This window comes from Cryptomeria japonica, chromosome 11 (assembly GCF_030272615.1).
Source record: "Cryptomeria japonica chromosome 11, Sugi_1.0, whole genome shotgun sequence".
NCBI classification, from domain to species: Eukaryota; Viridiplantae; Streptophyta; class Pinopsida; order Cupressales; family Cupressaceae; genus Cryptomeria; species Cryptomeria japonica.
In genome coordinates, this window is record NC_081415.1 from 718,400,075 (window position 1) to 718,427,365 (window position 27,291).

At 37.1% G+C, this 27,291-nt stretch overlaps 2 protein-coding genes across 2 annotated transcripts; one reads left to right on the forward strand and one right to left on the reverse strand.

The window, feature by feature from the left end:
- Positions 1-4,462: 4,462 nt before the first annotated feature.
- Positions 4,463-6,643, forward strand: LOC131860413 (uncharacterized). The gene is made up of 2 exons (XM_059214826.1): positions 4,463-4,862; positions 6,321-6,643. The coding sequence occupies exons 1-2, from the start codon at positions 4,463-4,465 to the stop codon at positions 6,641-6,643; spliced, it is 723 nt and encodes a 240-aa protein (XP_059070809.1).
- An 18,583-nt stretch (positions 6,644-25,226) lies between these two features.
- LOC131860414 (uncharacterized) lies at positions 25,227-25,667 on the reverse strand. The gene has a single exon (XM_059214827.1). It carries the CDS (start codon positions 25,665-25,667, stop codon positions 25,227-25,229), a length of 441 nt encoding a protein of 146 aa, XP_059070810.1.
- Between the last annotated feature and the right edge of the window lie 1,624 nt (positions 25,668-27,291).

The following is a 27,291-nucleotide window of genomic DNA, read 5'->3' on the forward strand; positions in this document are numbered from 1 at the left end:
TTTGAAATTGAGGATTTGGATGGTGAAGTTGCTAGTGCCCTGGACTCCCAAACAATGACTGTGGCTATAATGCCACCACCAAAGATGATTGAAGGAGCTACTCATTCCGCTATGACTCCTAAATGGTTAACAACCTCAGTGAACAAGAAAATGAGCTTTCTTCCTGTGACCATTCTGATTCAGGAAATGGTTGCTAAGTACATAGAGAAGAATCCAAAGCCGAAAAGGTTCAAGACCACCGCTCACCTAAACAATGATGAAGAAACTGGAAAATGGATGGCTGAAATTGCCTCGTACAAACTGAAAGATGAAAACAGAAAGGCTTGTCCTGATGATTTTGAGATCACAAAGGTAGAGTTGGGAAAAATGAGTAGAGATACGGACAACCATTTTTTCCAAGTGTCAGTAAAGAAAATGCTTACCAGGTCAGAGAAGGATGGATGAGATAAAAGAGAACTAAAATGACACATAAGTGTTTTGGCTCGGTTCATCGATAGTACCGGTTGCCTTGGAGCAATTCCAATATCTCATGCCATTGAGAACTTTGACCCAACTTCTCTAGAAAACAAGAAATTAATGAACCAAGTTCAATGGGCTAAGAGCATTGCTGAAGCGGTTGAGAAGTGGATTGAAAAAATAATCAAAGATGGCAAGAAGTACATTACTGACTCCCAGAAATTATGTGATGAAATACAAAGCCTTATTTTTGAAATCCAAAACCAGCTTGTGTCATGGGAGAAAGAAGAGCACAAATGGCAAAATGTCTTGCCTCTGTTTGCCAAAATAGAAGAATATGGGGCTACCAAGTTTCTGACAGAACATTCAATTAAGCTGGTGGTCAATGAGTGTCATCTTTTCATGCTGAAGAAAACTATAATGTGGCGAGTGCTTACCTTCCAGTCGGTGATTACGGATGCAAGGACCTCTGTTTATGAACTCCAGGATCTGCAAAGTAGTATAGTCAAGGATAATAAGGTGGTTAATCCCGATCATGACTGGGAGTTAGGAATCTGTGGCTTAAGCACACAAGAAGCAATCAAATCTTTTCGGTTGAACATGGAGAAGATCAGAGCCAAGGGTAGCTTCACACCAGAAGATATAACCAAGGTGGCTAGGATTGAATCTATGATTTTCATTGGGAATGATCAGCTACCGAAACACTCAGAGAAGTTGGTGCAACATAGGTGGAATAAAGAGGTGGCAAAGGCGAAACTCAATGCAATGAAAGTCCCGAGCCAATCCATTGTTCAAGAACTTACAACTGCTCATGATGCCTGTGAAGACGGAGAAGATGACAATGATGGAATATGACATAATGCATCAATTTAGGACTAGTTTCCTTTATTTTTTTAAAAATAATTTCTCATAGTTATGCAAAGACTTCAGGACATCTGTCCCAAAATACTTCTTGCTGGTTTTGTAACTATTTTACCGGGGAGTGGTCGAGTTTTCAGGGAGACCTCCCCTGTTTAGACTATAAATTAAGTAAAGTAGATGGTAGAAGTGTTAGATTTTAGTAACTAATTTTGGTGAGCTTCGACTCAAGTTTTTGCTTTGGCATTTTTCTATTTTTAATCAAAGGAAGAACCAGATGGTTGGGACCTGTGATGGACAAAGATTGGCAGATGTATTTTTGTGTCATTGTTGAATAAGGATATATATATGAAATTTGATCATATTGTTTTTTTGGGAGAAGGAAAATCTGTGTATTTTGAATCCAAATAGATAACATGTCTTTGCATATGTTCATCTGATCACGTAACAGTAATGATCATTCCATTATAGTAATTCATTATTCCTCTGATGTTCTTTCCTTTGAATGTGTTGTTTACTTTGGAAAAGATTCATGATTGAGGGTAGATTTATTTTTCCTTAAATTTGTTCGTCTTTTATTAGTTTGTGTGGAAAAAGTATATTGAACTTTGTTTCAGTTGCTGTAGTTACTTGCATTGAAAAATTAAGAAAAATAGCTTTCATTGTTTGTGAGACATGTGAAACATTTTGGCTTTTCATCCAAGAATGAAATAGGCGGCCTTACACACTTTCGGGTTAAAAGCTTTCATTCAGATATAAAAACAAAACACATTCCATGAAAAATTAGGATAGGGAGCTATAACTATGCAAAAATTTAGAGGGAAGTGATTTGAGCAACACTTACCCAACTGTTCAGTGAATCATTTGTTCTTAGAATAAGGTAACAGAGTTTAAGATTAATCATTTAAAAACAAAGAGCAAATCTGTTCACTAACAGATTTTTGGCGACTCTGCTGGGGAGGCGAAACAAAGAGAAAACCAATTTCTCAGTAGACCGGTATGTCGTAGACGTGACAAAAGTGAGCCCATAATTGGCAAAATTGCTCCGAGTTTAGGAAGACTGTTGAGATTGAGTCTTGTTTGAAGTAGTTTAGTTTTCCTACGAGCAATCACCCTGGATTCTCATCCATATACTAGAACACAAAGAAGAGAAGGAGTAGTTGATAACTGTTTTTAAGAATTGCAAAATCTGTCATTTGCCCCAAGTTTTACTCCTAGAAGGAAGGCCAAAAGTAGACCTTCGTCTCCTGTCAGAGTTACCCCTATATCTTCTTCTTCCCCTTGGCAAGCACTAACACTTACTGGAATTCAAGCCCCTCCTCTTGTAACCATTGATCTTGTGTTCATTATGGCTCAACCCTGGGGTGTAGTTGTTGGACCTCTTGCTCTTGCAGCCCATAATCCACTACCAAAAGGTGCAAGGGATGTTTTACCCAAATATAAAGGTGACAGGAAAATTTTAGTTGAAGAGCATTTGAACTCCTTTAATGTAGCTACTGGAATCCTAGCAGTCCAATATCAGGACGTGGCTATTAGGCTTTTTGTCCAAACTCTCACCAAAGGGGCAACAAAATGGTTTAGCTAGCTGCAAGCAGGATCCATAACTAACTGGCAAACGATGAAAACCACTTTTGAAAAAAGATTCCAAAGCGCTGATGATGAACATATGTTACTGGCTCAACTCACACAGATGAAGAAGGAAATTCATGAGCCGATGAGGGATTATGTAGTAAGATATAATAAGATTATTCATAGAATTCCTCAAGCCAAAAGACCAACTGTAGATAATCAGTGATGTTTCTTCGTAAATTCCATGCCACCTGAAATAGGATTTCACCTTAGAAGAAGTAGGCCGGCTGATCAGGAGAGTGCACAAAATGAGGCTATACAGCTTGAAGATGATCTGATAATAGCTGGCAAATGGAGGAAAGATGTACAAACTCCCCAGGGACAATCTTAGGCTTCTACGTCATCTACTGATCCGGTTGTTCAGTGGCTTGTCAATGATATGATTGCTTTAAAGAGGTAGATACCTAAGCCTGGAAATTCTTATCCACAACCTTATCAGGATATAAGCAGGAGAACTTCAAATCAATATAACTATGGATGACCGTTGCAACTTCCTGCAGTTCCACAAAGACTACAGATAGAGGCACCTCCTGACAAAGGTGTCATGTGTTCATTTCATCTTACCACTGATCATGATGGGGTTTCATGTCTTGATATGATAAGACATGTTCAGATGAAAAACACAGAGGATGAATTAGGAGAGTTCACTGAAGCAGAAAGAATTCAAGAGGTACCTGGCGACTCTAGAACATTCTACCTCGAGTACAAGTCAGATTCAGAAAAAGGTAGTAACATTTTGGTGACTCTTAAAGGTTCTTCATGTGCAATTCTAACAAGGAATCAATGAACCTCCTAGCCTTCTTCCTTTGTGAACCCTTCTGGAAGCAATTTCAAAGGCAAAGATCTCCTAGGTAATAGTTTTTCAAAGGTTCCTGAAGTTAAAATTTTGCAAAGGAACCATGAAGATCATAAGAGCCCTTCCTCTTCTTCCTCCATTGATATCATTGAGTTCTATAAGGCCTCTACCATTCAATTTCCTACCACCAAGTATTTAAAGCTTAACCCAAAAGAGTTGAATAAATTGGTCAAATACATTAAAGGAGATTCCTTTTCGGAGTCCCAAGTACATGGGTGTATGGAAAATAATGATTTAGCTACTGCAAAAGGGTCTTCATCTATCTCGTACTCATTAGCTCATCTAGCGGATCCTTGTGCTTTTCATGATACAAAGTTTAGGCTTGAGGTTGAGATTCTAAAACCTGAACCTTTATATATTTCCCTTCTCTTGAATGGCCAGAAGTTAAGTAATTGCATAATTGATTCAAGGGCTTCAGACAATATAATGCCTTCTCCTATGGCTAAATCTCTAGGTTTGACCCTCACTAAAATGTTTGGGAGATGTTTTTCAATGAATGGAAAATAGGTTCCTCTTATTGGTCAGGTAAAGGACGTCCAGACAGTGTTAACAGCGTGCCCAAACAAAAGAGTAAGATTAACTATACTGGTTGCTAATATTCCGGTGAGTTACGGAATGCTTTTGAGTAGGATGTTTTGCAAGGATCTTAGAGGCGAAATCAAAATGGACTGGTCTGAGGCCATCATTCCCCTTGGAAATCAAAAAATTAAGCTTGAACTTGAGCCCAAAAATAAGTACACTGTTTTTCCCTCAGATAACCCCAAAGCCCAGATTCTGTTTCAAGAGTGTGAGTTTGGAAACTATCTTATTCTTGCACTTGGTGAAAAGAAAACGGATGAGGCAATTGATGAACTTGATGAGCTATGGCAGATGGAGTTTGATGGAAGCTGTGCTAACTCCAGTTCAGGAGCAGGGGTGGTTTTGTTGTCATCAACTGGTAATATTTTCCCCTTTTCTTTCAAGTTGGATTTTAAGAACACTAATTATACTACTGAATATGAGGCACTATTATTAGGATTAAGTGAGGCCAAATGTAAAGGAATCAAGTTGCTTAAAGTTAAAGGTGATGCAAAATTAATCATTAGGCAGGTGAGAAACATCTATATGGTTAAGAACGATAGGTTGAGGCATTACAGGAATAGAGTTTGAGATGAGTTAGAATTCTTTGATGCCTTCTCGATTGAAGCAATTCCGAGGGAGCAAAATAGTAGGGCAGATTCATTGGTCGTGTCAGCTTCACTTTTATTACCACATCTAGATTTTAAAGATAACTCATATAGGATTGAAATGATCTATAGGCCCAGTGTTCCCGATAATGTAGATCATTGGCAGGTTTTTGATGCGGGTGCACAGATCAAAGATTTCCTAGAATGTGCTCAATCATTTTCTCAATCATATTTTGAAGGCTCTGAGAATGTTTGCAAAGAGTTTAGTCCAGACCCAGAGGTAGATCCTACAAATAGTTTCATTCAGCTCAAAGGTAACAAAATTCCAAAGGGGTTAGTGACACTGGAGAGATTTTTTACCAGAGATGATGCATTCATAGGTAACAAAGTTCCCAAGGATGATGGGAAAGGAAATTGTGAGAAAATAAATTTGGGAGATGAATCTGATCCAAAAGAAGTGACAATCGGCAGGTGTTGTCCGGTGGAGGAAAAGAGAGCACTTGGCACACTGCTTAAGGAATACATTGATGTTTTTGCTTGGTCTTATGATGACCTGAAGGAGTTTAGAAACAGACATTTTCAACATCAGATTCCGCTGAAGTCAAGCGTTTCTCCTTTTAGGCAAAAATTGAGGAATTTTAACCATATCATGGCGGATGCAATTTCTAAGGAAGTTGAAAAAATTCTTAAGGCCCGAATCATATATCCGATCCACCATTCCACCTGGGTAGCTAACATTGTGCCCGTAAGAAAGAAAAATGTGGAAATTTGTATTTGTGTTGATTTTCAAAATTTGAATCAAGCGAGCCTGAAGGACAACTACGTCTTACCAAATATGGATCACATTTTGCAGATGGTGTCTAGGTCAGAGATGATGTCGATGTTGGATGGTTTTTCTGGTTACAACCAAATTACTATAGCAGAGCATGAGCAACAGAAGACAACGTTCATCACTCCATGGGGAACGTTCACATACAACCGCATGCCTTTTGGTTTAATAAATGCCATAGCCACTTTTCAAAGGGTTATGGATTCCTCTTTCAAGGATTTCTGAGATAGAATAATTGTAGTTTATCTGGATGACCTCATAGTGTTTTCAAAGAAAAGGATAGATCATTTTCAGGATTTGAGCGTAGTACTGTAGCATTGTCATGAGCATGGGATTTCTTTGAATCCTAAGAAATCAGTTTTTTACGTCACGGAGGGAAAATTGTTAGGACATAGTGTCTCGAAAGAGGGAGTCAAGATTGATCCTAAGAGAGTTAATGCAATTCAACGTCTTAGTTTACCCTCTAGCCAGACTAGAGTAAGATCGTTCTTTGGTCAAGTGAATTTCTTAAGAAGATTTGTTCCAGAGTTTGACAAGACCACAAAACACATTGTTGGCTTGCTAAGTGAGCAACATCCTTTCAAGTGGACCGAAGAGGCCAAAAATTCTTTTGAAAGAATTAAGGGATTAGTTGTAAATGCGCCCACTCTTGTTAATCCAGATTTCACAAAGGACTTCATTTTGTATTGTTATGCATCCGAGCATACAATGTCTGGGATTCTGTTACATTTGGATGAAAATGGGGTTGAATTGCCCATAGTGTTCATGATTACTTCGCTCAAGAATCATGAACTTAAGTATTCACCCATGGAGAAGCATGCCTATGCTGTTGTAAAGGCCATGAAATAGTTTCAATACTGTATTCTGCATTCTCACTCTGTAGTTTTTGTTCTAGATTCAGTGGTTAAAAGCGTTTTGACTCAGCAGGAGGTTGGACTAAATAAGAGAGCAACTTAGGTGATGAAAATTTAGGAATATGACTTAGACATTCACCCTACGAGGACAATTAAAGGGCAGGGCTTATGCAAGTTGATAGCGGAAAATGAGGTGGAAACTGAAGCTAAGTTACCATTAACTCTTTTTGTTGGGTTGCAAGATACTTGGTTCTCTGATGTGGCCTATTATTTAACTTATGGTAGCTGCCCAAACCATCTGTCAGCTAAAAAATAAAGGAATTTAAAGTTAAAACTTGCAAAGTATGTAATTTGGCAGGATGTTTTATACAAAAAGGGTTTAGATGGAACCTATATAAGGTGTGTAGATAAACCTCAATAGCAAAAGCTCCTGGAGGCCTATCATGGAGAGGTTTGTGGGGGACACTTCTCATCATCTGTTACTACTTTCAAAATTCTGAGGAATTGTTTTTATTGGCTTGGCATGTTTCGGGATGCCTATATTCATGTTAAGGAGTGTGAGAAATGTCAATTGTTTTCTGGAAGGCCACATTTGGCATCCCTACCTCTAAGGCCTGTAGTGATAGATGAACCTTTCAAGCAATGGGGCATTGATTTCATAGGCCCAATAAACACTCATTCCAGTGTGGGTCACATGTATATTTTGACAGCAACTGACTACTTTACTAAGTGGGTAGAAGCCATTCCCACCAAAAAGGCAAACTCAAAGATTGTGTGCAGTTTTCTCAAGGATTACATCCTAGTTCATTTTGGGGTACCCCAGAAAATTGTGATAGATAATGCATCATATTTCTCCTCCGAAGATGTGACCATGTTTTGCTATGATCATCAAATTTCCCTCTCGCATTCTTTTGATTATTTCCCACAGGGCAATGGATTGGCGGAATCTAGCAATAAGAATTTGATAGCCATCATGAAGAAGTTAGTTGACGAGAGTGCTCGGAATTGGCATAAGAAGATATATGAGGCTTTATGGGTGGATAGAACCACACCCAAGAGGGCCATTGGAATGGCACCTTTTGAACTTGTGTATGGCATAGGAGCGAAACTTTCTTTGCCACTAGAGTTATCAGCAACCAAGCTGCAGACAGTAGTGGAAGATTCCTTCTTTCAAAATGCTTTGGAGAAAAGAATTATGTATCTGACAAAGTTAGAAGAAGAGAGAGAATTGTTGGTGGATAGAATTTTAGAACATCAGATCCGAGTGAAGAAGATTTTTGACATGCGAGCTCGACCAAGAGGTTTCCTAATAGGAGAGGAGGTGCTTCTATGGGACAAAAGGAGAGAGTCCAAAGGTGCTCATGGCAAGTTTGATTCATTGTGGAAAGGCCCTTTCAGAATCTATGAAGCAGTAGGAAAAAATGCATTCAGACTCAGCTATGTTGATGGAACGATCATGCCTTATACCTACTATGGGCAAGATCTCAAGCTCTATAAATTGTAAATCCTGTAATCGAGATTTTTGTACATAGTAGCCTAGGTGTTTTTGGTTGTGTTTCCTTATCTTCTTCCTTTTTTTTTCTGTTCTACGAAACCAGAGTCTGTGAGTTCTTTGCATTTTCCTTTGAAAAATACAATCCCCAGTCAGAGCCAATGTTACCACGTCATTTATTCCTCATGGCAAGAGTGGGTCATCTTTTCTTTTTTATGTTGGAGTCCTAATTCATGCTATATTACCTTGGTTCAAGTCTTTAATGCGTCTTCAAATCCTCTTTCTAGTCATTTAAGTCAAGTTCGGACAATTGATTGAACTCTGTGAACACGTCGAACCGTTTTGAACCAGGTTCAACAGGTTCATTTAGGTTCCATAGGCTCCAAGGTGTTCGGAAAAAGTTTTTCGTACTAACATTTTCTCTAAGTGTTTTGCAGCGGCTCTTCCAAAAAAATTTCCTGTTCGGTGATATAGCATTTGTGTTGAACTTATTGAACTGAGTTCAAAGGGTTCAAATATGTTCAACGTGTTCAACACAGCAAGTGGTCAACATTTTGATGCGACGTACATCTTGAACTACTTGAACACTCAAGAAGTCGGTTCAAGATGTTCATATGGGTTCAATATTAGTGGGTCCCACAGTTTCTAATGTTTTGAAAGTGCATTTATTACTAAATACGGAAAGGCAGAACCATATCTTAAAGTGATGTCATTCTTGGCTTTTTCGAAGAAAGTAAACATTTCGGGAACTGGCAATTTCTTAAAGAATGCCGCCATGCATTTAATGCATGCATGCGAGGTCTAATCCACCAACTTGCCGCGTCCAGTTTGAAATTGTGAAATCATTGCATTTAATGTATATGTATCATTACCTTTCTCAATAAGGTATGAAAATTATTTGTGTCCTGCATTTGTTACTTGCTGTTGGACCTTTGTATATGTTATCCCTAGATAGGAGTCTTTCTTGCTGCTAGCCATCATCCGATTGTACAACTGTGATAGCCGTCGTCTGATTGTACAACTGTGAAAGTAAGGATACCAAGTCGCCTCAGCCTAGACGCAAGTCTAGTCCAACTCTGGCTTTTAGTACCCCTTGGCATACTCAATCATGAAGTGTTGCCCAGAGGAAGATGGACTAGGTCAAGGATATGGGAGTAAAGGATGCTACGCTTGAGGCTCAGATTTTTGAAATTGAGGATTTGGATGGTGAAGTTGCTAGTGCCTTGGACTCCCAAACAGTGACTGTGGCTATGACACCGCCGCCAAAGATGATTGAAGGAGCTACTCATTCTGTTGTGACTCCTAAATGGTTAACAACCTCAGTGAACAAGAAAAGAAGCTTTCTTCCTGTGACCATTCCGATTCAGGAAATGGTTGCTAAGTACACAAAGAAGAATCCAAAGCCGAAAAGGTTCAAGACCGCTACTCACCTGAACAATGATGAAGAAACTTGAAAATGGATGGCAGAAATTGCCTCGTACAAACCAAAAGATGAAAATAGAGAGGCTGATCCTAATGATTTTGAGATCACAAAGGTAGAGTTGGGAAAAATGAGTAGAGATACGGACAACCATTTTTTCCAAGTGTCAGCAAAGAAAATGCTTACCAGGTCAAAGAAGGATGGACGAGAGAAAAGAGAACTAAAATGACACATAAGTGTTTTGGCTTAGTTCATCGATAGTATTGGTTGTCTTGGAGCAATTCCAATATCTCATGCCGCTGAGAACTTCGACCCAACTTCTCCGGAAAACAAGAAATTAATGAACCAAGTTCAATGGGCTAAGAGCATTGCTGAAGCGGTTGAGAAGTAGATTGAACAAATAATCAAAGACGGTAAGAAGTACATTACTGACTCCCAGAAATTATGTGATGAAATACAGAGCCTTATTTCTGAAATCCAAAACCAGCTTGTGTCGTGGGAGAAAGAAGAGCACAAATGGCAGAATGTCCTACCTCTGTTTGCCAAAATAGAAGAATATGGGGCTGTCAGGTTTCTAACAGAACATTCAATTAAGCTGGTGGCTGATGAGTGTCAGCTTTTCATGCTGAAGAAAACTATAATGTGGCAAGTTCTTACTTTCCATTCGGTGATTACAGATGCAAGGACCTCTATTTATGAACTCCAGGATCTGCAAAGTAGTATAGTCAAGGATAATAAGGTGGTTAATCCTAAGCATGACTGGGAGTTAGGAATCTGCGGCTTAAGCACACAAGAAGAAATCAACTCTTTTTGGTTGAACATGGAGAAGATCAGAGCCAAGGATAGCTTCACATCGGAAGATATAACCAAGGTGGCTAGGATTGAATCTATGATTTTCATTGGGAATGATCAGCTGCCGAAACACTCAGAGAAGTTGGTGCAACATAGGTGGAATAAAGAGGTGCCAAAGGCAAAACTCAATGCAATGAAAGTCCCGAGCCAGTCCATTGTTCAAGAACTTACAACTTCTCATGACGCCCGCGAAGACAGAGAAGATGACAATGATGGAATATGACATAATGCATCAATTTAGGACTAGTTTCCTTTATTTTTTTAAAAATAATTTCTCATAGTTATGCAAAGACTTCGGGACATTTGTCCCAAAATACTTCTTGTTGGTTTCATAACTTTTTTACTGGGGAGTGGTCAAGTTTTCAGGGAGACCTCCCCCGTTTAGACTATAAATTAAGTAAAGTAGATGGTAGAAGGGTTAGATTTTAGTAACTAATTTTGGTGAGCTTTGACTCAAGTTTTTGCTTTGGCATTTTTCTATTTTTAATCAAAGGAAGAACCAGATGGTTGGGACCTGTGATGGACAAAGATTGGTAGATGTATTTTTATGTCACTGTTGCATAAGGATATATATATGAAATCTGATCGTATTGTTTTTTTTGGGAGAAGGAAAATCTGTGTATTTTGAATCTGAATAGATAACATGTCTTTGCATATGTTCATCTGATCAAGTAACAGTAATGATCATTCCATTACAGTAATTCATTATTCCTTTGATGTTGTTTCCTTTGAATGTGTTGTTTACTTTGGAAAAGATTCATGATTGAGGGCAGATTTATTTTTCCTTAAATATATTCGTCTTTTATTATTTTGTGTGGAAAAAGTATATTGAACTTTGTTTCAGTTGCTGTAGTTAGTTGCATTGAAAAATTAAGGAAAATAGCTTTCATTGTTTGTGAGACATGTGAAACATTTCGGCATTTCATCCAAGAATGAAATAGGCGGCCTTACACGCTTTTGGGTTAAAAGCTTTCATTTAGATATAAAAACAAAACACATTCCATGAAAAATTAGGATAGGGAGTTGTACCTATGCAAAAATTCAAAGGGAAGTGATTTGAGCAACACTTACCCTACTGTTCAGTGAATCATTTGTTCTTAGAATAAGGTAACAGAGTTTAAGATTAATCATTTAAACAGAAAGAGCAAATTTGTTCACTAACAAGCAGTAGACAAAGATATTGAATCTTGTTTTTTGCTAGCCCATGAAACCGAATTCTTACCTAAAAAAAATTCTCCACCTCTATTAGATCTAAGACACTTCAGCTTCAATCTGGACTCAATTTCAACTTTAGCTTTGAATATCTTAAATTTCTCAAATACTTCTGATTTTTCCCTCAAAAAGACAACCCACATCATTCTGGAATAATCATCAATTAGCAACATTAAAAGTATCTATCACCCTGCACACTTCTAACATTTGTAGGTCCACATAGGTTAGTATGCACAAGATCCAGCAATCAATCAAATGTATAAGGTTTTATCTTGAAAGAAATCCTTATTTGCTTACCCAATTGACACTCCTTACATACAGGATTAATAGGTTTAACAATTTTAGGTATATCTCTAACTTCTTGTGTAGAACTGATCTTAATCAATGAATCAAAATTTACATGATGCATCCTTCTGTGCCACAACCAACTCCCATCTATCTTAGCAATCAAATACATTTTCTTAGCAGCATTAAAATGAAAAATATTACCTTCAGTCTTAATCCCAGATGCAATCTTTATACCAGAGGCATTCAAGATCTTGTATTTGCCATCCTTAAATTGTAGATCATAACCCTTATCAACCATTTGTCCAACACTCAAAAGATTATGCTTCAAACCTTCAACATACAAGACATAATCAGTGTTATGCTTACCATCAAAAGAAATAGAACCTCTCCCATGGATTACATAGGCTTTGTCATCTCCAAATCTAACTATTCCACCATCATATATTTCCATGCTTACAAATTTTCTTTTGTCACCAGTCATATGATGTGAACAAGCATTGTCAATCACTCATACACCCTTTTCTTCTACCTTAGCGGCCAAAGCTTTATCCTCAATAGGACAGCTTGTGGAATCACCAAGTACATGTCTATCTTCTTTATTGGCAATAAAAACAACTTCATCTCCTTCTGATTCATCATCTGTAACACCTTCATCTACAGCATAATAACAGTTCTTCTGGTTCCTAAACTTCTGATTAGACTTGTAAGGCTTATCATACTTTCCATGCTTCTCATATCTATCATTCCTATCATGTTTATTAAACTTACCATGTCTATCATACTTAGCCATTATCTTCAGACATCTAGAAGAAAAATGTCTTATCTTATTACAAGAAAAACATTTCAAGGGTAACTTTCCATCATACTTACCAGCACCTTTAGGCAATCTCTGAGCAATCAGTGCTTCAAGATCATCAAGCTCTTTTTCTTGCTTTGTTATCTCTCTTCATTCTCTTTCATATCTAGATATCCTGCACTCATCAGGATCATACTTCTTCTTACTGAACATGAATGCTAATTCTCTAAATGCAGTCTCATACTTTCCATGTGACTCTCCAAATTCACTTAGCTTAAATGCAACAAGTTTTCTAGCCAACACATCTCTTGTCATTGTAGTCACACTCTGGATCTCATCAATAGTAGCAACCTTATGTTTATAAGTAGGAGGCAAAGATCTCATCACCTTAGCAACAATCTCATCTTCCTCAATCTTTCCATCGGTATTCCAAATACCAAGGACAAGTTCATTTACTTTATCCATATATGAATATATGTTCTCATCATCTCCCATCTTCAATGTCTCATACTTTCCTTTCAATCTCTGCAACTTAGCAACTTTCACTTGGCTATCACCTTCATACAAGTTCTCAAGCTTCTTCTAGATCTCATTTGCGGTTTAAAGTCCCATAACATTTGTCATTTCAGAATCAGTCATGGAACTAAGCAATGCTTCCTTGGTTCTGATGTTATATTCTTCTTCCTTAACCTCATTAAGAGTGGATGGTCCATTCTAAGGAAGAACATAGACATTCTTAGCAATATTTCTAGTAATCTTCTCCAAGACATTTCAAATGCACCTCCATCTGACTCTTCCATATAGTATAGTTACTTCCATCAAACCTTTGACTATCCTTCTTCAAAAGAATACCTTGATTTGTCATCCCAGATCTCCTCAAGTGATTAAGCTTCTACCGTAGGATCTAGCTTTGATACCAATTTTTATTAGCGATCAAGAAGACTGAGAGGGAGGGGGTGAATCAATATTCACTGGATAACCAAGATTAAACTCCAAAACAATACTGATAAACTGCAATAATGAACAAATAGCAAATTAATAACACAACACACAACACCAATATTTTGACATGGAAAACCCAGTAAAGGGAAAAACCACGATGGGCACCTACCCATAGTAAGATGATACTCTATAGTAGTATGTAAAAATATTACAATGGGGAATCCACATGCATTCAGGCACACTGCCTAGAGCTCACTGCTCAAAATATATATACCCAAAAGGCTACAACCCTCAAGGAAGTCTCACTGACTTACAATATGATTCAAACTACAATCCAAAAGAAATGAACTGCAATGATAGCATCTACAAATGTCTGATGACAGTTCTGGTTAAGCCCAATTGTCTACTTTGTAACACAAATCTCACCTCAACACTATAATGAATGATAAGTCTCTTGTTTGCACAATCACCTCTCTCTAATAATACAGACACAATACCGACACCTAAATTACATGAGTATCTCACCTATAAATACAAATCATCAACCTTGATAACAAGGTCGGCTAAACCCTCAACCCTCAACTCATAATTATAAAAATTATATTATGTCACAATACAAAGATCAACCACCAAACCAATATAATAATTTACATTACATAACATGGACCAAATTCAAATTCCCAAACGATCACATCCATCGAAAATCACGCCAAGATCAACTGCAACATGCTACACCACTAGAAATACCACATAACACAAAAATCATCACCGGTTCATAGAAATCACCGAAAAACCACACAACAATCAATGCAGATCACCAAAACAAATAGGACACGACTAGGAAATACTAGCAAGCACATTACAACCATCCAAAATAGTTGCACCAACACCACTTTTCAAATCTTCATCGATCAACATCTAGTAAGCTCAAGAACACAACCAATCGACAACTGTCACAAAGAAAGATAAATTTCCAAGCACCAAATCATGAACTATCATAAATCAAGATACACAAGATCATCCCAAACAATATCCCAAAGTCTCAACACAAGATCTTATCACAGCAGAATATATTGGAGGAAATACCGAATTCTGTAAAATAGTGATCAGCAAAACCAAACTTCAAAACTGCATCAGAAATTATTTATAAACTCACCAGAATAAACCACAAGCAAGGGAAGTTATATGCCCACCTAAGTAGCTAGGTGCACCTATGATATGATATGCCTGGGTATGCATTATAAGTAAAAGGTTGTTGACATCAATGACAACAACATATCCTAGCAACAACAATGAAAAGAACTAAATCCAACAATCTCCCCAACAATCCAACAGAAATAGACTATATTATATCATGAAAATTAGTTACAAACTTTCAGCCACATTTGGCCTCACAGATTCAACTCATGGGCCTTAGTACAAAACATGCGTGTTATGCAACATTCGGGTTCAAACAAGAATGTGAGCCAACTCCAAACCTCCTAACCTTATGATTATCTTCTATATTCTAACTTCTCCTTTCTAAATTCTTAATTACATTGATTTATATGATCAAGGGTGATCCGCATAGGCCCAAGGTGAAACATTCACTGATGAACAAGATGAAGCGTGTAAAATAACAAGGTCGGCCTCTACCAAAGAGATCCATCTGTAAAATCCATAGAATGAAACACGGACCTAAGGGAAGGTCATCCACATACCAAGGAATGTTGGAAATGATGAACTGAAGCTTTGCAAGCTATGGAAATAATCTACAAGATTTGCCAATAGCAAAATAGGTCCAAGCGAGAAAACTATCTCAGATTCCAAAGGTGATAACTTGTCGAGAAAAGATCCAAATGTCCTGTAGACTTAGGATAAGGCAAATGAACATGTCCACAATAAAAATCTAGCTCTACAAGATCTGGTGAGAAAGTGTAAAGAAATTCAAAATGAAAAATTGAAACTACAAAATAGGAACAAACTGAAAGAAAATATTTTTTGTTGTTGCAAGATTGCCAAGAACCAAGGATGCTCCTGCATTAGACATCCAAGATTGTTTAAAAAGTGAATCCCTCACTTTGTCAGGGTTAGAGGAAAACCAATACGATCTACCTCTGCCTAAGCAATCCATGATGAATCTTCAACTGGTTTGTCTTTCCACTTCACAAGATACAATCTGTACTGGTTGCTCGGGGTGCTATGCCCAATTCTGCTATCAAAAATCTCTTCAATCTGGTCTGGCATCTGCTGAGGTATCTTCTTCTCCAAGTCTAATACATTATTTGTGTTGACTTCTATCTCATGATAGTGATGTAGATTTGCAATGTTTAATATAGGTGAAATTTCCAAAGTATCAGGTAACTCCACTTATGCATTTCCGGAATTGAATTTATTCAAGATATTTTAAGGTCCAAACTTCCTCATCATTAACTTTTTATAAGTTCCAACTGGAACTATCTCTTTCCTCAAATACACCATCACTTCATCACCTACTTCAAATTCTTTATGTATCCTCTTCTCATCTTCTTTATCCTTATACTTATTGTTCATTTCCTCCAAATGTTGTTTGACCTGAGTATGTATTGTTTTCATATGCTCTACAAATCCTTCTTCTTCTACACTCCTCTTATCTTCATTACTAATATCTCTCAATTCTGATATGCCTCTATGGTGTGCTCCAATGAAAATCTCAAAAGGCATTCTTTCGGCACTCCTGTTCAGTGAATTATCGTAGGCAAATTCTGCTTGTACAAGAATCAAGTCCCAACTTCTGGTTTTCTCTCCTATTAAGTATCCCAACAAATTTCCCAAGCTCCTATTCACTACCTCTTTTTGTCCATCAATCTGTGGCTAAAAAGTAGAACTGAACTTCAAATCTATCTTCATCTTCTTCCAAAGTGTCCTCCAAAAATATCCAACAAACATAGTGTCTCTGTCTAAAACTATGCTCTTAGGTAATCCATATAATCTGACCACTTCCTTTAAAAATAGGTCTGCAACATGTATTGCATCTGTTGTCTTTTTACAAGGTATCAAATGCGCCATCTTTGAGAATATTGTCTATCTTGCCAATCAGGATAATAACTAGACCTGAAGCCTTAACTCATGGATTGGACATCCATTCTAATAGCTATCATTTATATGACTGAGGTTCATTTACTTATCAACCCAGTGACATATTACTTGAAATGGGCCAGCACTATTTGTGCACTAAGTTCTGGTAAGAGTCATTCTATCCTATTGCAGCAAATGAAGTTACTGAAATAAACATGCGAAGGAACAACAACTAAATGGCTATAGGAAATCTTAACACTAAAAGATGACTTTAAATGAACAACTATTATCTGAGTTCAAAGCTAGCAAATAGGAACTACATTGTTTGCTTTGGTTGTGGGAACAGTCACAGGGTCTGGTTCCAATGGCTGCAGGCACAGTCAATTGCCATAACAACTACTACAGTAAAAAAACTAAATTTAATAGTTACATAGGATTACTCACCAAGTGGGCCCCATTGGATGAGCGTACCCAAATTTCTAATGATTCTATATGCTCATAACAACATAAATTTATTCATTATCTCCAAAAGTTGTTACAATACATAAAATAGGGAAAATACTTCTTGATTCTGAAAACTCTATCTAACCTTTGTGAAGAGGTTCAAAAATTTATATATAAGAAAATTATAACAAACTCTTAACTACTTAGACCACACCCATGAGATCAAGCGGAAACTTTTATTAAACAAGGAAGAAGTCCACAATAGAGATCATGGGACTTTCATCATTACACAGCCAGGAATATAGCATGATGGTTTCTACTAGATTGCCGCCTACTGAAGACAGTCATAAATAGATCTTGAACTACCCCGTTATTCTTCAGCCGCTCCATTCAAACACCATCTCCCTTATTGTCTTTAACCCTTTCATCCACCTCGAAATATATCTAATTGTTTGCATGGCGTGATCCTCCAACTGGCATAGCTTGACCGCTTCTGCAGCTACTTATTTATTCCTACATCAAAGTTTAGTCCATGCAAACACACACGTATCCATTTCCTATCAACCATAACATTTATACATCCATACATGAAATTATCATAGTAATTCGCATAGTTGTAGGAATACTTAGCCAAAATAATACAAGGTTCAATAGGTTCGGTTAACATTCAATATGCACACAGTCAAAACTGTAATATATCCTACAACCTTCACATTGTCCCATTATGCAACTTAAAACATAAGAAAAACTTATCAGTCATAGACATAAAAGAGCTATTATTTCTGATGCAGGAGCATCCCCGGTCTATGAGAAATCTTGCATCAACCAAAAATATTTCCTTTCAGTTTAGTTCTCATTCAATTCAGCGTGCAGTTTTCTATGTTCCTACCAATAGGTGTTTTTTGTTGCTTGATTTTCATTGTAGATCCTATTTTCAGTCTCTGGGTTGGTTCATGTGCTTGATTCCAAATTTTTAGTCCATTTGGATTCTTTTTTGGCTAGTTATTGCTCTCTATTGATTGTTTCTGGGTTCTGAGATATTTCTTGTGCTTATCAGTTGGTCTTCCTTCATTTCCAGAGGGGTTTCTTGGCATATGGATCTATTTTGGGTCTTGTTCAATGTTCTTTGATGTGTGGCTGACCTTCCTGCTGATCCAGACTTCTTGGTTGTTATTTTTTGGAAGAATTTCTTTCATTCATAGGGTTGACCTAGTTACATGTTTTATTTTCCTGCATTGGTAAATGTAATATTTTGTGGCTGACCAAGATATGTTCCGGAGGGTATATATAGGGCATTATGTAATCATTTGTAAGACAACGAAAGTAGAAAACAGAATAAGGATTGAGATTCATGATTAATGATCTAGTTGATTCTGAGAGTCCCAGATGGATTGTAGCTAGCTTGTAGCTTGCATGTAATCGGTTGACTACCGGATATTCTAGGATGCTCTTAGGTAATCCATGTAATCTAACCACTTCCTTGAAAAATAGGTCTACAACATGTACTGCATCTATTGTCTTTTTACAAGGTATCAAATGTGTCATCTTTGAGAATAATGTTTGCCTTGCCAATTAGGATAATAACTAGACCTGAAGCCTTAACTCGGGGATTGGACATCCATTCTAAATAGCTATCATTCATATGACTGAGGTTCATTTACTTATCAACCCAGGGACGTATTACTTGAAATGGGTCAGCACTGTTTGTGCACTAAGTTCCTGTAAGAGTCATTCTATCCTACTGCAGTAAATGAAGTTACTGAAATAAACATGCGAAGGAACAACAACTAAATGGCTATAGGAAATCTTAACACTAAAAGATGATTTTAAATGAATAACTATTATCTGATTTCAAAGCAAGCAAATAGGAACTACACTATCTGCTTTGGTTGCAGGAACAGTCAATTGCCATAACAACTACTACAGGAAAATAAAACTAAATTTAATAGTTACATAGGATTACTCACCAAGTGGGCCCCATTGGATGAGCGTACCCAAATTTCAAATGATTCTATATGCTCATAACAACATAAATTTATTCATTATCTCCAAAAGTTGTTACAATACATAAAATAGGGAAAATACTTCTTGATTCTGAAAACTCTGTCTAACCTCTGTGAAGAGGTTCAAAACTTTATTTATAGGAAAATTATAACAAACTCTTAACTACTTAGACCACATCGATGAGATCAAGCGAAAACTTTTATTAAAACAAGGAATAAGTCCACAATAGAGATCGTGGGACTTTCATCATTACATAGCCAGGAATATAGCATGATGGTTTCTACTAGATTGTCACCTGCTGAAGACAGTCAAAAATAGATCTTGAACTGCCTTGTTATTCTTTAGCTGCTCCATTCAAACACCATCTCCCTTATTTCCTTTAACGCTTTCAACCACCTTGAAATATATCTAACTGTTTGCATGGCGCGATCCTCCAACTAGCATAGCTTGATCGTTTCTGCATTTACTTATTTATTCCTGCATCAAAGGTTAGTACATGCAAAAACATACATATCCATTTCCTATCAACCATAACATTTATACATCCATACATGAAATTATCATAATAATTCTCATAGTTGCAGGAATACTTAGCCAAAATAATACAAGGTTTGACAAGTTCAGTTAACATTCAATATGCACACAGTCAAAACTGTAATATATCCTACGACCTCCATATTGTCCCATTATGCAACCTAAAACATTAGAAAAACTTATCAGTCATAGACATAAAAGAGCTATTATTTCTGATGCAGGAGCATCCCCAGTCTATGAGAAATCTTGCATCGACCAAAAATATTTCCTTTTAGTTTAGTTCTCGTTCAGTTCAATGTGTAGTTTTCTGTGTTCCTACCAATAGGTGTTGTTTGTTGCTTGATTTTCATTGCAGATCCTATTTTCGATCTCCGAGCTGGTTCATGTGCTTAATTCCAGATTTTTAGTCCATTTGGATTCTTTTCTGACTAGTTATCGCTCTTTGTTGATTGTTTCTGGGTTTTGAGACATTTCTTGTGCTTACAGGTTGGTCTTTCTTCATTTCCGCAATGGTTTCTTGGTATATGGATCTATTTTGGGTCTTGTTTGATGTTCTTTGACATGTGGCCAACCTTCCTATTGATCCATACTTCTTGGTTGTTATTTTCTGGAAGAATTTCTTTCATTTTGAGGATCGACCTAGATACACGTTTCATTTTCCTGCATTAGTAAATGTAATATTTTGTGGTTGACCCAAATATGTTATGGAGGGTATATAGGGTATTATGTAATCATTTGTAAGACAGTGGAAGTGAAAAATAGAATAAGGATCGAGATTCATGATTAGTGATCTAGTTGATTCCGAGAGTCCTAGATGGATTGTATCTAGTTTGTAGCTTGCATGTAACTGGTTGACTATCAGATGTTCTATGATGATTGTATGATGATAACTGGTTGGTTGCCAAAGGTTCTAAGACAATGATATGATCTGTTAATATAATATTTCTATGTTTTCTTGATGCTTTGATTGTGTTACTCTTGCTACATAAGTCAGACAGTTCTCTTTTGAGGGTTTATCAGTTATGGTTGCATCAATTGGTATCAAAGCTAGTTATGAACTGGTTGGTGGAAGAGTTATTTGTGAACCTTGAGGCATTCTTTTGGGTGGATAGATCACCTATTGGAGGTAGGATGCGCATGTATTCAATAGATCATCGAGGAGAGGCAATTGAAAATGGTAGTCAGATCACTGAGTTGAGGCAGTTCACCGGAGTGGAAGAGGAGATGCCGCCTAGAAGGACAAACCCCTGAAGGGTAGAGCAGATGATGGAGGACTTCAAGAATGAGGTGAGGAACAAAATTTGAAACGCATTAGCTGGTTTGCAAAGGAACCTTGAATCTAAGGATGAGTATGAAGAAGTCGGTGAAGAGATTGAAGTGGAAGAGGCTGAAGGACTGGAAGACAGAAGAGAGGAAAGATTCTTGAGAGCAGTGGCACAAGCGAGTAAGTTCATAAAGTGGCAATTTCAAACTTTTCTAAAATGTTGAACCTAGAGGACCTAATTGATTTGATCATAGAGTTGGAGGATTAATTTGAGTTTGAGGATGTCAAGGACCCGCAGAGAGTCTGGTTGGAACAGACTAAGTTGAAACAACATGTTGCCTTATGGTGGAAAGAATTACAAAAAGACAAAGTGGAGAATGGTGAAATAAAGATCACCCAGTGGAGATAGATGGTTGAAAGCTTGAAGGCCAAGTTCATATTGGGAGATTATGAGTTGTAATTGTTCAAGAAGTTGCAGAACCTGAAATAGAGAAACATGACTGTGAAGGAGTACACTAAGGAATTCTACAAGGTGATGATTAGATCTAGACATAAAGAGATGGACAGAGAGAAGGTGGTGAGGTACATAAATGGACTTTCATTTAACATTCAGGATGAGATGAGTATGTTAAGGGTTTCCATAGTTGAAGAAGCTTACCAATATGCTTTGAAGGCTAGGGAGAAGATGAGAAGAAGACAACCAAATAACCCTAGAGGGAAGGAGGGATTCAAGGGGTAGATGAGTAAAGAGAAGTAGAATGTTGAAGAGGAATCAAAACTTAAGTGGATTAAAGAACTAAACCAGAAAACACGAAGGAAAGGCAGTGGTAGTACCAGTAGAGAATTTTTTGGCAAATGTTTCAAGTGTGGGGAAACCAGACATAGATTTTATGAATGTAAGCAGAGAATGGAAAGAAGTTGTGTGGCAAATGAGGAACTGGAAGGTGAAGTTACTAGAACTGACTATACATCAGAGCAAGGATAAACCCTTATGTTTAGAAGAGTCATGATGGAGCAGAGAAGTGAAGATACCAGATCTACTTAGAGAAAGAGTCTTTTTTAGACTGTGTGCAAATCAGGTGGTAAGTGTTGCAAGGTTATTGTGGATAGTGGAAGTACTAATAATTTGGTATCTGAAGAGATGGTAGTGAAGCTTGGGTTGAAGAGGCTTGGGCATCCTTTTCCTTACAAGGTAAGTTGCTTACAAGATGATCAAAATATAGAAGTAAAGGAATAGTGTTTGGTGAATTTTAATATTGGGTCTTTTAGGGATGAGGTCTTGTGTGATGTTATATCTATGAGTGCCTGTCATGTCTTGTTGGGAAGACCTTGGCAATTTGATAGAGGAGTTATTTATGACTATAGAAGAAACCTGATCACTATTGAGAAAGATATGCAAAAGTTCACGTTGACTTATTTGAAGGAGAAAGAGAAGGAGGTGAATAATATGAGTCTTGAGAAAATTTGCAATAATGGGAAACCAGTTGTAGAGGTTATACCGAAAGGTGGCATGAGTTTGCAGAAGGATCTGATAGATAAGCCAGATAGATAGATAAAATTGGATGAAAAAAATATTATGGTGACAAACCCAATGAAGTCTTGTGGTAGAAACAAATTATAGTTGCAGAAGAAAGAGAGCAGTAAGAAGAGACAATGTGCAGTTCTGAAGCAAAGGAAGAGAAACAAAGAGAGTCAGGGGTTAGAGAATCTGGTTGAGGTCCTGGAGGAGCTAAAGAAGAGGTTTGCAGATAAGGAAGATGTTTGGATCAGAAATGAACATGAGGTCTTTATCCTGAATCCTTTTCGATGTTCATGAGTTTCCTCTCATGGAACATCTCTTTCTACTTGGGGTGTCTGATGTAGGAGCATCCTCGGTCTATGAGAAATCTTGCATCCACAAAAAATATTTCCTTTCAGTTTAGTTCTTGTTCAATTCAGTGTGTAGTTTTTTGTGTTCCTACCGATAGGTATCATTTGTTGCTTGATTTTATTTGCAGATCCTATTTTCGGTCTCCAGGTTGGTTCATGTGCTTAATTCCAAATTTTTAGTCCATTTGGATTCTTTTTCGGCTAGTTATCTCTCTCGGTTGACTGTTTCCTAGGTTCCGGGACAATTCTTGTGCTTACTGGTTGGTCTTCCTTCATTTTCAAAGTAGTTTCTTGGCATATGGATCTATTTTGGGTCTTGTCTGATGTTCTTTGGCATGTGGCTAACCTTCCTAGTGATCCACACTTCTTGGTTGTTATTTTCGGAAGAATTTTTTTCATTCTTAGGTTCGACCTTGTTACACGTTTCATTTTCCATTATTGGTGAATGCAATATTTTGTAGCCAACCCAGATATGTTCTGGAGGGTATATATAGGGTATTATGTATTCATTTGTAAGACAAAGGAAGTAGAAAATAAAATAAGGATTGAGATTTGTGATTAGTGATCTGGTTGACTCTGAGAGTCCTAGATGGATTGTATTTGGTTTGTAGCATGCATGTAATCGGTTGACTACCATATGTTCTATGATGATTGTATGTTGATAAATGGTTGGTTGTCGGAGGTTATAAGATAATGATATGATATTCTAATGTAATATTGCTATATTTTCTTATTGCTTTCATTGTGTTACTCTTGTTGCATAAGATGGTATGTTCTCTTTTGAGGGTTTACCGATTATGGTTGCATCAATTTCAGCTCATCATTTTTTCCCCCAACGTAATGTCTTGTTGGTCCTCTAGCAAGAGGAATATTCCTCACATGGGAACTAACTCTTAAATCACCAATGGTACCCTATCTTGTGCCTCATGTGGCTAAGTTCTAGTAAAATCCCTTCATTTTCTCTAACCTGGTCCATCTGGCTTCTTTTGTGGTCTCATGATAGGGCTTATCAGTGACTTTGCATCCCATGAGTAGCCACATGATAATGGGTGGCTGAAATATCAAGGGTAACCAATTATTTCCTTTTGTCCTGCCCAGGAGGATATACTTGGGGTCTCTTTGTATTGTTGCATGATAGTTAGGCAATGAATGGGGCTCACCCTATTTTATTTCATTAGGAAGATTGTTCCATCGTTGAATGTTTGCATGAATTCCTATGATATATCTTCATTAAAACTTGTTAATTTCGGGATATAATCAATCCATCCATAATTCCAAAAATAGGGTTCATTGGTTATCCTACAACAAGGTATCATGAGTTACAAGCTCATGGCAGATAGGCGCACCTCCCATGGTTACTTGAACAAAAGAAAGTTCCTGTTAAACCACTATAGAAAAATGCAGAGTGTCGAGATACTTTCTGAAACTTAAAAAGCATGCATTGTATCCTTTCTTTTATCTCAATTTATCTCTCAATACCTTACAACAAAAATGGCAACAGGAGAAGTATACTCACACTTGCTACAGGCTTGTCACATTAATGTTGAACTCATTCTAAAATGATTTTAAAAAGTTAAAAAAAACACATAACACAAGCCTTAAGTGACAAAGACTCACTGTAAGATATCATGGACAAGACACATCACTTACGAAAAACCGCAAACTGCTAATTTAATCATAACACCCCCCCCCCCAAACAAAGATGACACATGTGTCCACACATGTGGAAAAGGACTGAACTGATAATGAAAGATGATTATTAAAATCACATTTAATAATCATCATAATGAATGAATAAATGCATGATTAAAGAAAAATAGACAACATACATACCTGCAATCGTGCGAATTAATGCTGCAACAAACGGTTCTTAAAACATAACATGAGGTGGGGTGAAGTGAAGTGGGTGATGTGGCAAAAAAAGAGATAGGGTGGGATGATGTGGGGCAAGAAAATTTATTAACAGAGAACTGTATTCCCACAAAATGTGGAAATATTTATTATGGTTGCATGCAAAGAGTTATTTAGGACTTTGGGACAAGAAGTCCCCATGCAGAAGTTACAGGAACTGTGGCTTTTGGTTGGATGTCAAATTGTTGTAGGAAGTCTTCTTTTGTGGAAGGTTTGTGATAAAGATGCATTTGTGACCATTCACCATAATTTTAAATTGAACAGAGTCCATAGTCACTAACTTTACTACTCCATTTTGAAAAACTTCAACAATTTCATATGGGCCCATCCAATGAGTCTGCAACTTCCCCATTGTATCTTTATACCTTGAATCATATAAAAGTGCCCAATCTCTGGATTTGAATTTCCTTTCTTTAATGTATTTGTCATGCCATTTAGTACATTGATTTTGAACAACTTCTATGTGCTAGAGAGTCATTTTTCTTACTTCATCTAGAGTATTCACCTGGATGATTCAATCTCTTTGTGCTTCAGATAGGTTCATATTTAGTTGCAGAGTTGTCCTCAGATTTTTGTGTTCAAACTTAATGGGCATCATGGCTAGCTTCTCATACATCATTTCAAAATTTGTAAAACCAGTAGTTGTTTTCCATGTAGTTATGTATGCCCAAATGGCTTCTGGCAGTCTGTTTGACCAGTCTTTCTTATGAAGAGCTACTGCATTTGTGAGAATAGCCTCTAGTTCCCTGTTAGTCACTTCTACTAGACCATTTACTTGAGGATGGTAAGGAGTGGACTTCCTATGTCTGATATTATATTCATTAACCAGTGTTGTGATTAGTGTGGAAGTAAATTGTGCTCCTTGATCTGTAATAATTTCTATGGGCACTCCATATCTTGTAAATATTTCCTCACAAAAAAATTCAGCCACAATTTTATCTCTACCATACTTCATTTCTTTTGATTCCACCCATTTTGTGACGTAATCAGTGCATACTAGAATGTAGGTTTTCCCATTGGAAGGAGGGTCAATTGGCCCTACAAAATCCAATCCCCCCTTGTCAAATAGTGTAGCCAAAATTTGGGGTTACAATGGAATTTCATCAGACTTGGTAGGCCTACCCATCCGATGACATCTACCACATTTCCTAGTATATTTAGCTACATCTTTATGTAAACTTGGCCAATAGTACCCTGCATTAAGAATTTTGATTGTTATTCTCTTACCAGCAAAATGTCCTCCACACGGCTCATCATGACATGCATGAAGAATACCATAAGTTCCATCCTCTCGGACACACCTTCATAGGATTTGATCAAGTCTTGTGTAGAATAAACAATCAACAATCCAAGAGAAATTTAAAATTTTCTCAGCTAACAGTCTTCTTTACTTGGGAGAAAAGTGAGAAGGAAACTTATTAGCAGCTAAATAATTTGCAATATCAGCATACCAGGGGCTGTGAACTTTTATCAAGAACAAGTGTTCATCAAGAAAGGAGTCATTTATTACTGTAGGAGTGTCCTATAGTTGGAGCCTAGAAAGGTAATCTGGAACAACATTGTCTATCCCTTGTTTGTCAACAACTATAATATTAAACTCCTGCATCAATAGTAACCATCTAGCCAATCTTCCTAATATGGAAGGCTTGTTCATAAGATATCGTTTGGTTTTATGATCAGTGTGAATAAATATTTGATATCCTGTTATATAGTGCTTTCAATTATTAAGTGCATATATGACTACGAACATATCCTTTTCCATGATAGTATAATTATGCTCGGGTCCCTACAAATTTTTGCTGATGAAATAAATTGCATTCTCTAAATTATCCAGCTTATGTCCCAAAACTGCTCCTATAGCGTAGTCTAATGCATGTGTGAATATGGAATGGTAATGACCAATTTGGACCCTTGAGGACTGGTTCTTGTGTCAATGCTTGTTTTAGCTTCTAGAAAGCTTCATGACATGTTGGAGTCCAATCAAATTCCATGTCCTTAGACAAAAGATAATATAAGGGTCCCGCCAGTTTACTAAAATCCTTGATAAACCTTCTATAATATCCAGCATGGCCAAGGAAACTTCTAACATCTTTTTTCTTTGTAGGAACATGAAGTTCAAGAATGGCCTCTATTTTGGTTGGGTCAACCTGAATTCCAGCCTTAGAAATGTGATGTCTAAGGACTATTCCTTCCTCAATCATCATGAAGCATCTTTCATTGTTCAAGGTCAAATTGTAATCTTCACACCTCTATAGGACTTTCTTCAAATTACCCAATGCCTCTTCAAACTTTGAACCATAAGTAGTAAAATCATCCATATGTATCTCCATGTAGTCATTTGAAATATCTGAGAATATACTAATGACAGCTCTCTGAAAGGTAGCTAGGGCATTACATAGTCCAAAGGGAAGAACAAAATAAGCATATGTCCCCCAAGGACAAGTAAATGTTGTCTTTTCCTGATCTTTTGGAGTTATTTGAATCTCGTTATAGCCACTTAATCCATCCAAGAAGGAAAAATATTGTTTTCCTGCCAAATAATCTAACACTTGATCCAAAAATGGTAATGGAAAATGATT

Coding starts and splice junctions, on each gene's coding strand:
- LOC131860414 (XM_059214827.1), bottom strand. CDS start 25,667: ATGAAGTATGGTAGAGATAAAATTGTGGCTGAATTTTTTTGTGAGGAA.
- LOC131860413 (XM_059214826.1), top strand. CDS start 4,463: ATGGACTGGTCTGAGGCCATCATTCCCCTTGGAAATCAAAAAATTAAG. Junction 4,863..6,320: donor CAAGTTGCTTAAAGTTAAAG/GTGATGCAAAAT, acceptor GATTTGTTCCAG/AGTTTGACAAGACCACAAAA.